This window comes from Myotis nattereri (genome assembly GCF_964212035.1).
Source record: "Myotis nattereri genome assembly, chromosome: 2".
Classification (NCBI taxonomy): Eukaryota; Metazoa; Chordata; class Mammalia; order Chiroptera; family Vespertilionidae; genus Myotis; species Myotis nattereri.
The window spans coordinates 159,975,042-159,988,877 of NC_138076.1; the positions used below are offsets into that span (position 1 = coordinate 159,975,042).

General features: G+C 44.9%; 1 protein-coding gene across 2 annotated transcripts in view; it reads left to right on the top strand.

The window, feature by feature from the left end:
• LOC308514293 (retinol dehydrogenase 16-like) overlaps positions 1-13,836 on the top strand; it is a gene marked incomplete at both ends in the record, with an annotated part of 37,741 nt that overhangs the window by 3,582 nt on the left and 20,323 nt on the right. The window contains 3 exons of one of the 2 annotated variants that reach the window (XM_081084384.1): positions 7,004-7,262; positions 8,119-8,282; positions 8,837-9,054. The exons of the other annotated variant lie outside the window; for it this stretch is intronic. Coding sequence (XP_080940510.1) covers positions 7,004-7,262; positions 8,119-8,282; positions 8,837-9,054 — 641 coding nt within the window. Of the gene's footprint in view, positions 1-7,003; positions 7,263-8,118; positions 8,283-8,836; positions 9,055-13,836 lie in introns of those variants that run through there. 2 annotated transcript variants of the gene reach the window in all.

Genomic DNA, 13,836 nt, shown 5'->3' on the forward strand with positions numbered 1-13,836 from the left:
GCCTTTCCCCTTCCTTCTGGCAATCACCATGCTGTTGTCTGTGTCCATGAGTCTTCTTCTTTTTTCTTTGCTTAATCCCTTCACCTTCTCACCCAGCTCCCAAACCCCTCCTCTCTGACACCTACTATGTTCTTTTATTAAAAAAATATTTTTTTAAATTAAATCTTTATTGTTCAGATTATTACAGTTGTTCCTCTTTTCCACCCCATAGCTCCCTTCCACCCGGTTCCCACCCCACCCTCTGCCCTTATCCCCCCGCCACTGTCCTCATCCATAGGTTTATGATTTTTGTCCAGTCTCTTCCTGCACCCCCCACACCCCTGTCTCCCCTGAGAATAGTCAGTCCACTCCCTTTCTATGCCCCTGATTCTATTATATTCACCAGTTTATTCTGTTCATCAGATTATTTATTCACTTGATTTTTAGATTCACTTGTTGATAGATGTGTATTTGTTGTTCATAATTTGTATCTTTACCTTTTTCTTCCTCTTCCTCTTCTTAAAAGATACCTTTCAGCATTTCATATAATACTGGTTTGGTGGTGATAAACTCCTTTAGCTTTTTCTTACCTGTGAAGCTCTTTATCTGACCTTCAATTCTGAATGATAGCTTTGCTGGGTAAAGTAATCTTGGTTGTAGGTTTGTGGTATTCACCACTTTGAATATTTATATATTAGCATGGTATATGTTTCTATTTATTTGTATCTTCTTCAATTTCTTTCTTCAATAGTTTATAATTTTCTGAGTACAGGTCTTTTACTTCTTTGATTGAATTGATTCCTAGGATTTGGTGTGCTTTTTAAAAATGAAATTTTGAATGAGATTGTTTTCTAAATTTCCCTTTCTGATGGTTCATTATTGTTATATAAAAATGCAACCAGGAGAACCAAGATGGCAGCATAGGTTAACGCCGGAGTTTGCTGCCTCGAATAATCACTTCAAAAGTGAAACTAAAAGACGGAACGGACATCACACAGAACCACAGGAACACTGGCTGAGTGGAAGTCCTACAACTAGGAGGAAAGAGAAACGCATACCGACACTCAGAGGAGGCGCAGTGCTGAAGTCAAATACTGAGGTGCGGAGTGCATGCAGAGCAGGCTGGTGGCTGAGGGCGCAGTTGGCGTTTTCAATCGGGAGGGAGTCGCAGACTCTGAGCTCCAGATCCGGGCAAGTCTTTAGGGACCCAGACTCAAATGGGAGAAGCCGGACTGTCTGGCTTCAGTCGGAGCGAGTGCAGCGTTCTCTCTGAGGTTTGCAGCGGTTGCTGGGACTCAGAGAGGCAGAGCCCCTGGGGACAGGACTGAGAGCAGCCATAACTGCTCGCTCCGGCCCACCCTGTTGATCCCCTGCGACCCACCCACCCAGCCCAAGCCCTGCACAGAGGCATTTGCCGGATAGCCTCAGGCAAACGCCAGATTAGCACCTCCCTAGAGGACAGAAGTTCTCTCACTGCAGACACAGCTGATTCTCACAGCCACTTGGCCTGGAGGTCAAATCCCCCCTAGTATTAGCTACAACAATCAAGGCTTAACTACAAGACTGCGCACAAAGACCACTAGGGGGTGCACCAAGAAAGCATAACAAAGAAACAGGACAAAATTGTCAATGGAAGATATAGAGTTCAGAACCACACTTTTAAGGTCTCTCAAGAACTGTCTAGAAGCCGCCAATAAACTTAATGAGATCCTCGAGAAATCTAATGAGACCCTCGATATTGTGATAAAGAACCAACTAGAAATTAAGCATACACCAACTGAAATAAAGAATACTATACAGACTCCCAACAGCAGACCAGAGGAGTGCAAGAATCAAGTCAAAGATTTGAAATGCGAAGAAGCAAAAAACACCCAACCGGAAAAGCAAAATGAAAAAAGAATCCAAAAATACGAAGATAGTGTAAGGAGCCTCTGGGACAGCTTCAAGCGTACCAACATCAGAATTATAGGGGTGCCAGAAGATGAGAGAGAGCAAGATATTGAAAACCTATTTGAAGAAATAATCACAGGAAACTTCCCCTATCTGGTGAAAGAAATAGACTTACAGGTCCAAGAAGCGCAGAGAACCCCAAACAAAAGGAATCCAAAGAGGACCACATCAAGACATATCATAATTAAAATGCCAAGAGCAAAAGACAAAGAGAGAATCTTAAAAGCAGCAAGAGAAAGAAACTCAGTTACCTACAAGGGAATACCCATACGACTGTCAGCTGATTTCTCAACAGAAACTTTGCAGGCCAGAAGGGAGTGTAAAGAAATATTCAAAGTGATGAATACCAAGAACCTACAACCAAGATTACTTTATCCAGCAAAGCTATCATTCAGAATTGAAGGTCAGATAAAGAGCTTCACAGATTAGGAAAAGCTAAAGGAGTTCATCACCACCAAACCAGTATTATATGAAATGCTGAAAGGTATCCTTTAAGAAGAGGAAGAGGAAGAAAAAGGTAAAGATACAAATTATGAACAACAAATACGCATCTATCAACAAGTGAATCTAAAAATCAAGTGAATAAATAATCTGATGAACAGAATGAACTGGTAATTATAATAGAATCAGGGACATAGAAAGGGAATGGACTGACTATTTTTGGGGAGGGAAAGGGGTGTGGTAGATGCGGGAAGAGACTGGACAAAAATCGTGCACCTATGGATGAGGACAGTGGGTGGGGAGTGAGGGTGGAAGGTGGGGCGGGAACTGGGAGGAGGGAGTTATGGGGGGAAAAAAGAGGAACAAATGTAATAATCTGAACAATAAAGATTTAATTTAAAAAAAGAAATGCAACCAAACCCTGGCCTTGTGACTCAGTTGATTGGAGCATCATCCCATGCCCAAGAAGGTTTCAGGTTCAATCCCTAGTCTGGGCAGGTATGGAAGGCAACCAATCAATGTTCTCTCTCACATCTCCATCTCTCTCTCTCTCTCTCTCTCTCTCTCCCTTCCCCACTTCCTTTCATTAAAATCAATAAGCAGCCCTGGCTGGTTTTTCTCAGTGGATAGAGCATTGGCCTGCAGACTGAAGGGTCCCAGGTTCGATATTAGTCAAGGGCACATGCCTGGGTTATGGGCTCGATCCCCAGTAGGAGGCGTGCAGGAGGGAGCCCATCGATGATTCTCTCTCATCATTGATGTTTCTATCTCTCTCTCTTCCTCTCCCTTCTTCTCTGAAATCAATAAAAATATATTCAAAATAAAATAAAATCAATAAGCATAGTCTCAGGTGAGGATTTAAAAAACATGCAACCAATTTCTGAATATTAGTTTTTTATCATGCTACTTTTACTGAGTTCATTTATCAGTTCTAATAGTTTCTTTGTGGACTCTTTAAAGTTCTCTCTATATAGTATCATGTCATATGCACCCTTTCCTATTGGATGCCTTTTATTTCTCTTCTTGTCTGATTGCTGTGGCTAGGACTTCCACAACTGTGTTGAATATAAGTGGTGAAAGTGGACACCCTTGTTTTGTTCCTGATCTTAACACATTGAAGGCCAGTAGTTTTATTGCTAGCTTTACCCAGTGGCCAGATAAGTTTCTATTGAACAAGTACAAAAAACGTTTTACATAAATGTTGAAGACACGCTTTAAAATTAAATACCCATTGCATTTTAAAGTGTTTTTACAAGCAAATATCTTTTTAAAGTATGATACTTTGTAAAACACTGTGTAATATGAAGTGGAACTAAACAAAGCTGGCAAATGTTGCCAAAACCTGTTTGGCTCGGTGGATAGAGCGTCGGCCTTGGGACTGAAGGGTCCCAGGTTCGATTCCACTCAAGGGCATGTACCTGGGTTGCGGGCACATACCCAGTAGGAGATGTGCAGGAGGCGGCTGATCGACGTTTCTCTCTCATCGATGTTTCTAACTCTCTATCTCTCTCCAATTCCTCTCTGTAAAAAATCAATAAAATATATTTAATAAATAAATAAATAAATAAATAAACAAACAAACAAAGCTGGCAAATGTAACGAGTTTCTCTTCTCTTACTGCAATTTTGCATACTCTGCAAACTTTAGTGGGATATTACTTTTTATCTGAAGATGCAGTTTGCACGGGGATGTGCTGCTTCATGTTGCCTGATAATCTTTGCGGATGATCTTTCTGAAGAGCTCTCATACTTCTAACATTTGATGGAATAGGATTGCTAAATTCTGGATCTGCTGCCTTATCTACTTTGGATGAGATCCACTCTGTTGCTACAGTTAAAAGAGAGTCTCTGTATCTTACTTGCCTTTCTGGATTGAGCACTTGATAAATCCTGAATGAATTGAATAGTCCACAATTAATCAGGTAAAGCACTACTTTCTTCGTCCATTTTCTTGTTTTTCTAAGGATACTATATGTTGAAAGATATTAGTCAGCAAGATCAACACCTTGCATATAGTTATCATACTGCACAATGGGAACTGGCTTCTTTATTTCCTCTCCAGTATGCCAATTTGTCTTTTCTGTTTTACAAGAGGAAGCATCATGGATAGTTGAAATAATTCCAACTTCTCTTTTATCCTTCCAAATCAATAATAATAAAACGTCACCTTTTCTTCAAAAGACTATTTCAACTCTTTTAAGCTTAGATGCTTCATCTTTCAAACATTTTGGCAAACCTCTATTTGTTCGAATTGTTCCACAAACTCTTGTTTTATGTAGTAATAAAGTTTCTGCAATTGAAACGCTATTGTAATAGTTATCTTGGTATATGTGATGCCCCAATTCCAGATACGGCTGAAGTAGTGACAGAATAGAGTCATTCAATTTTTTTCCTTCACCTGTGTAAATTTCCATATTGCAAATATACCCAGTGTTGCTCTCACATATCATTCTTACAGGTAAACCATGTTTAATAATTTTAGCTGGGTTGTAAGTTCGAAAAAGAAGACGTCCCCTCCAGGGAATCATGCCTTCATCTAATGATAATTCTCGCATAGGTTTATATATTGTTTGAAATTTACTAGTAAAGTGGTTGAGTACAGGATGAATTTTAAATAGCCTGGATGAAGATTTAGTCATGTTTGCATTGTCATTGAAATGCCAATAAGTCCAGATTTGTTCAAAACGATTTTGACTTATCTGAGGAAATATTGGAACACCTAGAACTGGATTTGTAGACCAATATTCTTTCCAAGTATCCTTTCGAGTACGCCCCAATAGCACTACAAGTCCTAAAAAATTTTTCATACCTGTTGGAGTAACAGGAGACCACTTTATTGCTTTCAGAATTTTGTGCTTTCCTAAATTTTGGTTATAATATATGTTCAATCGATGACAAAATAGTTCAAACAGATTGTCGTCAAAAATCAAGTTGGTGACTTCAATGATGGTCTTAGAATCAGATGGTATAACTGTAACCTCAGAATTACCTTCAAATTTTTCCAAATTGGGTTGAAAGTTCTCTGTTGACCAATCATTATCTCGGCAATCAAGATGCAATTTACACTCAAAATCATGTGTGGAATTGTTCAAATTTTCAGGTTCAGAATCACTTGAAATTACTATTTTTTGCCTTTTGAAGGAATAACCATATCACTGCCACTGTCAAAGCTTTCATCACTTTCACTTGGACTATCTGATAAATTGTCAGCAAATATACCCAGAACTTCATCATGTTCTTTCTCACTATCCATGGTTGCTGAATATCAAACTGATATAAAAAACAGTTATTTTTATTACTAATGACAAAAGACTAATTACTTTTAATTCCTTTTGTAATTTTTAACTTCAGCGAATGCATTTTGCATTACTGCCTTTCTCTAAATGACAATGAAAAGCTGAGAATTCTCGTGATTGGCCACAAGCCTGAGAACAGAAAAAAACAAGCATTCTTGTGATCCGTCCGCAATGTATTAATGAAAACAAAAGTTTTAATAATTGAGAATATGCTATCTTTCTGAGTAACAGTTACTAAAGCAGTGTCTTATGATATGATATGTAATTGTTTCCTATATTTTATTCAACATAAATGATGTCTTGGGAAACTTTTTTTTTTTTACCCAAATCTCTATGTGCATGGATTTGGTTCTTAGAAGGGAAATACATGGTAGAAAAACATGACCCCTACAAGGGCAGAGTATGGCTGAGCGGACCAGGGACTCAACTCTCTGGGTCAGTATTTACAGATTCCCAGCATCAGCTCTTGCCCTGTGTCCTACTAATCCCTGCTCCTGCTGCCCTGAGCTGAGGTTGGTGGTTGGTAAATTTTTATATCCTCAGACCATCCTTGCTCTTGCAGAGAGATTGCCATGAAGCTGGGTAAATGATCAGCCAGGGACATGCAGTGGGGGTGGAGGAGAGTGGCCTATTGTGCAAGTGGGAGGAGAGGGTAGCATTGTCTGGGGCTGATGGTGAAGTCTGTGCCTGATTGGGGGAGAGGCAGCCTTGGGTCCCCCTCAAAGCCTGCCGTTGGAATTCTCAGAGATTCCTGGGGGAACATTGCTCCATATTACCGCAGTGTGTGTCAAGGCCAGTGCCTGAGGTCAATCTCAGGCCTAGTCTCCACTTTACCCACCTGAGATTTCAGGTCTGTTTTACCCAACCAAAGGGTTCTTAGGTGTTCACTGTCTTTTATCTTTTTGTCATTTATACAAAGCAGTTTTGCTCCTCTCTTCCTCCTCATTCTTCATTCTCTCTCTGGCTGTGTCTCTCTCTTTCCCTCACTGGGACAGCATTGATGTGTGAAAAATCAAACATGCTCTCTGTGACCCACACTGTGGACTCACTAGATTTCCTCAACGTCCGTCCTGCCTCATCCAATGTCCTCTGCCAGGCAGGGGGCTGGGCACTAGGAATAAACCAGGAGGAAGGACTACTCCCTGTCACCACAGCTTACAGGGTCTGCACTGCCCAAACCCTGGAGACAGCACGTAGTTATCTGTTACCTGTTCTGCCCGCTCCCCATGTCGCCTCCTCATACTGTCCTCACTCAGTTGGAAGGTGAATTGGAACCACAGCTGTGTCCTCACTGCAGGGTCTCAGCACAGTCTTGCTCTCTCCCCTCTGTGTGCCCAGGACTCTGGGGCCTGGTGAATAATGCTGGCATCTCTGTGCCCGCGGGACTCAATGAGTGGCTGACCAAACCGGACTTCGTAAAGATGCTCAATGTGAACCTGTTGGGGGTGATCGAGGTGACCCTGAGTCTGCTGCCCCTGGTGAGGACGGCAAAGGGCCGAGTGGTCAATGTCTCCAGCGTCATGGGTCGCATATCCTTGTTTGGTGGGGGCTACTGCATCTCTAAGCACGGCGTCGAGGCCTTCTCCGACTCCTTCAGGTACTGGACTGGGACAGAACCTCCCTTGGCTCTTCTGCTTCTGTGCTTCCGGGGAAGCCTTTTCCAGGGGGTTGATTTCACACAACCTCAGATGCTCTTCCTTCCAGATCCTTCTCACTTGCTTTGTGCCAGGCATTCATTGGGAAGCACTCTTTTGTCTTCTGGGGGTCTGTATGGGCCTCAGGGCAATGGAGTTGATTCAACCTGTCCCTGCCCACAGTCAGGAAGCATCTGAGGCAGAACTGGCACTAATATAATTCCACTGCACAGCCCATCCGTGTACATAACTGCTATGGTAATTGGATTTCGGGGGCCTTGTTGTCAGGGAAGCCCCAGGGAAGCACTTTATTCAGGGGAGCATCTACATCACATCAGCGGTAGAGACTCCACTGGCTACAGGGCTGAGGATGGCTGTGATGGGGGGGAGCTGAGACCGCAGGCAGAGAGAACTCCTTAGAGGACAGATGGCCTGGAGGTTGAACTGGGTGGGAGACAAGAAGGAGGGGTGTGAGGAGCATGGGAAAGATAAAATAGGCACAGCCCAGTTTTTTATTGCATGTGACAGAAATACCAGGGGATAGAATTTAAGTGGTGCCTTTCAGCAGAAGTGGTAGGATTTAGAGTTATAAGCAAATGTATGTAAATACTTGTAAAAATACTCAAACTCTGTAGGGAGGCAATATTATCATCATAAATTGTCTCCTCCTGTCTGCTGCACTTCACAACTCCCCAGACTTATGAGCTTAATCAACTGTAATCTTATATTGGTGTTTTATTGGGGTGGGTTTTTTTCCAGGTATTGTTTTCTTTCATAAGACCTCTGAAGTCTTTGCCTCTCTGTCGGTTTGCCTTGCAGGAGGGAGCTCTCCCACTTTGGGGTGAAAGTGGCTATCATTGAGCCGGGTTTCTTCAAGACTTTTGTGACCAGTCCTCCGGTGATTTCTAGGAGCTTCCAAGAGGCATGGGATAATGCCAGCCCAGAAGTCAAGGAGGCCTATGGAGAGAGGTTTCTGGCACGCAGTAAGTGGGCCTTGTGTTTCATGGGGATAGAAGCAAACCATTTCTCTGAAGTCTAGATTCATGGTTAGTACAACCTTAGTCTTAGGTCCAACCTCTGTGCTCTGACTCACCCACAATCGGGGGACCTATAATTCTATCTCGCTGGTCCCATGTTGTCAACTGGTAACCTAAGGAAAGGGTCCAGGCTTGTTAGACGTGGCACCACGGTCTCATGTGAGCTTCTCATTTTGTTGAGGATGAAACTAAAGCCAGAGAGAAAAGACACCCGTGAACTCCTGGTCAGCAAGTATAAGAGCAGCTGGCTTTCAGGCACTGAGATTCCCAGTGTCTGTGGAGACCTGCAGTTATGTGTTCCACATATTCCTAGGAGTGAAGCCAGAGGTGGATTAGAGTGAAACAGGTGTGCCTGGGGGACGAGGGGGACACCCTCTAAAGAATTAGGGTGGATTCAATGTAGGAGACCAGGAATTCTAGAAACTCATTCTGTAAGGTGATGTAAAGGTGGGAGTGGTTGGAGATGGGAATATTTCTGGATCGTTTCTCAATTTGGACAGCCCTGAAAGCAGTTGGATCGTTGGATAGAATGTGCACACATGATCTGTCCTTGGTGACGAACTGCATGGAACATGCTCTGACTGCCTGCCATCCCCGCACCCGATACTCAGCTGGCTGGGATGCCAAGCTCATCTACCTTCCCATGAGCTACATGCCCACCTTCCTGGTGGATGTCATGATCAAGTGGACCTACCCAAGACCTGCTAAGGCCATGTGACCCAAGATTGTGGTGCATAGTAGGGGGGAATTGGGTACTGTGTGAGGGAGGAGATGCATCTGTAGAGAGAAGTATGGTGCATTGTTGTTCACATTCTCAAATACTATTATTAAAGTAAAAAAAAATAATTGATTCAAAGTATATACATTTCTTTAAAGCCAGGGAAGGTTTCTGAGCAGGACACGGACTAATGTTGCAGAACCTTGTTCTTTCCAATATTCCTAAGGCCAAACTCTGCCAGCCCCTTCACCATCCACAACTCACCCTGTGTTGTCGTCACAATTAGTTATTAATATAAGGAAGGCAGCAAACGGGAATCAAATAATAAGCTTAATAAACTAAGGACTTGGATCAAACACTAAGCAGAATAAACTGGGAAGCTGAAGCACACACCAGGACAGCATTCCAATGAGTTTGCAGCGAAGCTATAGCATATACAGACTCATCACACACTGCAGGGGCTGCCACGGAGGAGACTTACTCCTCAGAGCTGACAGGAAAATCACCCGAGGTGCTGCCCTGCTGCCCAGACTGGATTCCCAGGAAGGAGGAGGGGAAATTCCTCTGCTGGGCACGTGAGCAGTAGAAACCAGGTGATGTAACAGAACTTTTGGACATGCGCAATCAAAGCTGTTAGCACAGGAAGGAGGTGATTCCTTTTGGACATGCTCAGTGAGAGCCAGGGTGATGCCAGAGGGGCAGAGCCTAGCCTGGGAAAAACTGGGAAGGTGATCAGATTGGATAGAGAGCTTGGAACCCCAGTATAACCAGGAAAGGGATTGGTTGGGAGGAGAGCCCCCAACCCCCAGACACACACACACACACACACACACACACACTCACACTCAAGCCTGGAAGAATCAGAAAGCTGGTTGGATGGACTAAATGACACCTTGTTCTTTACTGTGAACCAAGAAAAGATGGAGAATTAACAGCCCTGTGACTGCTGCTTCTAGACCCTTCTCATCGTCTATGTCCCTGAGGGTGTATTAATGCTCTTCACCACAAATAAAATCCTGCCATCTCATTTATTTATTTACCAGAGGCACGATGCATGAAATTTGTGCAAGGGGCACGGCCCTCACAACCCCGGCTTTGTCCCGAAGGTCGTCCGGAAGCTTGTCCGGCCTAATTAGCAGATTACACTTTTATTATAATAGATTTTTCCCATCACATTTAAACTTCTCCACATATGTGCCTTTTGAAATTCTTTTCTCTCAACACCACAAAACAACCCGTTTTCACCAGTAACACCTGCCCCTGCCAATGAGATCTACGGGTCTGTATTACAGTCCTCTGTCTCCCCTCCGTCTCCTCCAGACAAGTTTCCTGCAAGCTGAGTGGGCTTGGGACTTAGAGAATGGGCCAAGGGTGGCCTTTGGAGGGTGAGAGGAGACAGTGACACTTCCTGGAGCCAAGGGTGCAGTGTACACGAGGTGTGGCAGGAGGCCTCCTCACCTTTTCCCAAAGCCTGCCCTGAGCATTCACTCCAGGGTGAACTTTGGAATTTCCCAGCATAGCAGGGGAACTTGACTTGCTGAGCAGATATTGCCTTGGGATTGATGCAGGTTGTCTCAAAGCTCGGCTCTTGGTGTTCAATGCCGGCCTATCTCTATTTAACCCCAGTCCTGGGATTTCAGTGTATCTTTCCCAACCAGGGTGTGGAAAGTAATTATTCACGATTTTTCTTTTTCTCATCTTTCCCTCCCCCCCCCCCCCGTTTCCTTTCTCTTCTCTAGTTTTCCCTTCATTACTGTCTCTTACCCCTTTCTCTCTACCTGTCTCTATGTCTCTCCAATAAGATAGTGTTGAATACTACTCTATCTCAAACTCCGTCCATGCACTTAACAAAGATGGGCGTATTGCCTATTGTGTGCCAGACAGAGGAGCAGAAAAGTGAGAAGGACCATCCCTGCCATTTAGTAGCTAAACACGTTCGCAAACTCTGACTCCCTGTAACCACCACGTTCCTGTTTCCTCTCCCGCACTCTTTGTCCTTATACCAGGCATCACACTGTGGTTGGCTTAATAAAATAAACGTAATTGGAATGTAAATTGGAACCACACATGTGTTCTCACTACAGGGTCACAGCACAGTATTGCTCTCTTACTCCCACTGTGCCCAGGACTCTGGGGCCTGGTGAATAATTGGCATGTCTGTGCCCACGGCACCCAAGGAATGGCTGACCAAACAAGACTTCATAACAATGCTCAGTGTGAACCTGTTGGGGGTGATCGAGGTGACCCTGTGTCTGCTACCCCTGGTGACTTAAGCAAGGGGCAGGGTGGTCATCGTCTCCAGCATCTTGGGTGTGTGTTCGTGTAAGGTGGGGGTACTGCATCTCCAAGCACAGTGTTGAGGTCTTCTCTGACTCCTTCAGGTTTTGGACTGGGACAGGGGCCCTCCCTCAGTCCTGCTGCTTCTGTGCTTTTGGAGAGGACTTTTCTAAGGGGAAGATTTCACACAGCCTCAGAACCTTCCAGATCCTTTTCTCTTGCTTTGTGCCAGGCATTCATCGGGAAGCACTTTGTTTTTATCCTTGCCTTTGGATATGTTTTTATGGAGAGAGAGAGAGAGAGAGAGAGAGAGAGAGAGAGAGAGAGAGAGAGAGAAACATTGATCGGTTGCTTCTCATTTGCTTCTCATAAACACCCTGACAGGGGATTGAACCCACAATCTTTTGGTGTATGGGATGACACTCCAACCCATGGAGCCATCTGGATAGGACTCGAAGCACCTTTTTTATTGTTGTTGTTTTAGATATTATTTTGGGCCCCACACAATTAGTTTCATTGAACCTGTCCCTGCCCACAGTCAGGAAGCATCTGAGGCAGAACTGGAACTGATCTTATTCCACTGCACAGCTCATCCGTGTACATAACTGCTATGGTAATTGGGTTCTGGGGGCCCTGTTGTCAGGGAAGTACTTTATTCAGGGGAGCATCTTCATCACATCAGCAGTAGAGACTCCATTGACTACAGGGCTGAGGATGGCTGTGGTGCGGGAGAGCTGAGATCGCAGGAGAGAGCTCCTTAGAGGGCAGATGGCCTGGAGTTTGACCTGGGAGGGAAAGGAGAGGGAGGGGATTCAGGAATACAGGGAAGAAAATGGCACAGCCATGACCAATCAGCCTCAGGGGCCAACTCAGCAGATCTTGGCAGGAAGGGTTTGTCTCAATAGGGACCCTGAGAAAGAGCACCAAAACCAGTTATTGATTTGTCCTGAAAACATGGATTTCCACTGATTATATTTGCCTTAAAGTTAAAAACTTTATTGAGGCCCATAGTGAAATGGTGCCCTTTGGGAGCAGTGGGGTGTGTGTAGATGAGAGTAAGAGTCAGGTGCTTTAACGGTGGTTAATGGATGGGTGGAATGACCTGAGTAGGGATTTGAAGAGGGAAGTGAAATTCCTTCCTTCCTGCCAGAGAGCTGAGGGGCTAATGTCTCCTTTCCAGGATTTGTCAAGAAATCTGGAGCCACAGGATAAGGTAGAAGGACGGACAAACAAGTCCTGAGGCACTGGCAGGACCCAGCACTTCTCTGGTGCCTTGGGTCTCTTCTCCACCTCCCATCAGCTTCTGTGGACAGACACAGGGGTGAAAAGCACAGCCACCAGCCTGCCCCATCGGCCACAGGAGCCAGCTGTAGAGTATCTGTCCCCTCGGGTAGAGTCCTGTGATCCCACATCTTCTGTCACTACACCATGTTCCCATGCCCATCCTGGGCTTTCCTAGTGGAGGAGAGTAGAACCACCTCTGGATCCCAGGCTTCCATTTTCTGAAGCCTTTACTGAGCACCCACTGTGTTCTGGGCAGGAGTTCCCTAATTCCGCAGTGCTTGCTGAGGCCCGACTCTGCCTCCCCTCTTCTGACAAAGTGCTGAGTACGGGCTACACAGAGAGTGGGCATTAGCACGTAGTGAAAGATATGCATGGGCGGAGTACAAATTGGAGTTGGGGGGTACTGGCCAGGTGTCTTAGTTTTCTTCCTTTAGTTTAAAATCATGAATATGGTGCTTTCAGGGGACCCTCATGTTGTAGAACAATCTCTCTGTTCTTCGCGATACAGAGAGTGAGGTGGATGTTGCAGGGCCATTCGGTCTCAGTCCTTAGTGAGAGCTCGGTGTGAGGCATGAGGCTGCTGAGGACACGGAGATGACCGCGAGATCCTCAAGGATCTCTGCGTTCTTCAAAGCTCTGGTGTCAGCTGACTCAAGGTCAATGCATGTCTCCCACTCAGTAGCCAAGCAAGAACTTCATGTTTAATCTGAAGTCTCTGATTGCACAATATTCTTTACACACACACATAGCCAGACACACCAAACAAATGGAAATAAAATAAAGAATCATTGATTCACATAATACCTTGGCCTTACAAGTGTATGTTCAGAAGGTTTGGATTTACCCCAAGGAGTCCTCTCCACAGTATCAGAGAGCTGTGGGGTTATAAAACCGTGGCCCTCCATGCTAGGCTCTACACGGGGCAGAGCTGCATCCAGAAGGGTCCAGTGGCCCCAAATGTGGACGGTGACTCAAGGGGCCAACTCTGAAGGTGGAACAACAACAAAGGAGACCAGTGGAAACCAGCCCACGTCTTCCCCCCAGACTCTCCAAAAGGTCCCATCCCTCCTCCTTCTAGGCTCCATCCTTGGGGAGGAGCCAGGTCCAGTGTGATGAACCCGTCAGGGGCTGGGACCCATGCTATGAGACACCATGAGGTGCCCCGAGGACACCGCCCTCACTCTTTCCTTTTGCTGCCCTGGACCTTTATGAGGAGCATGG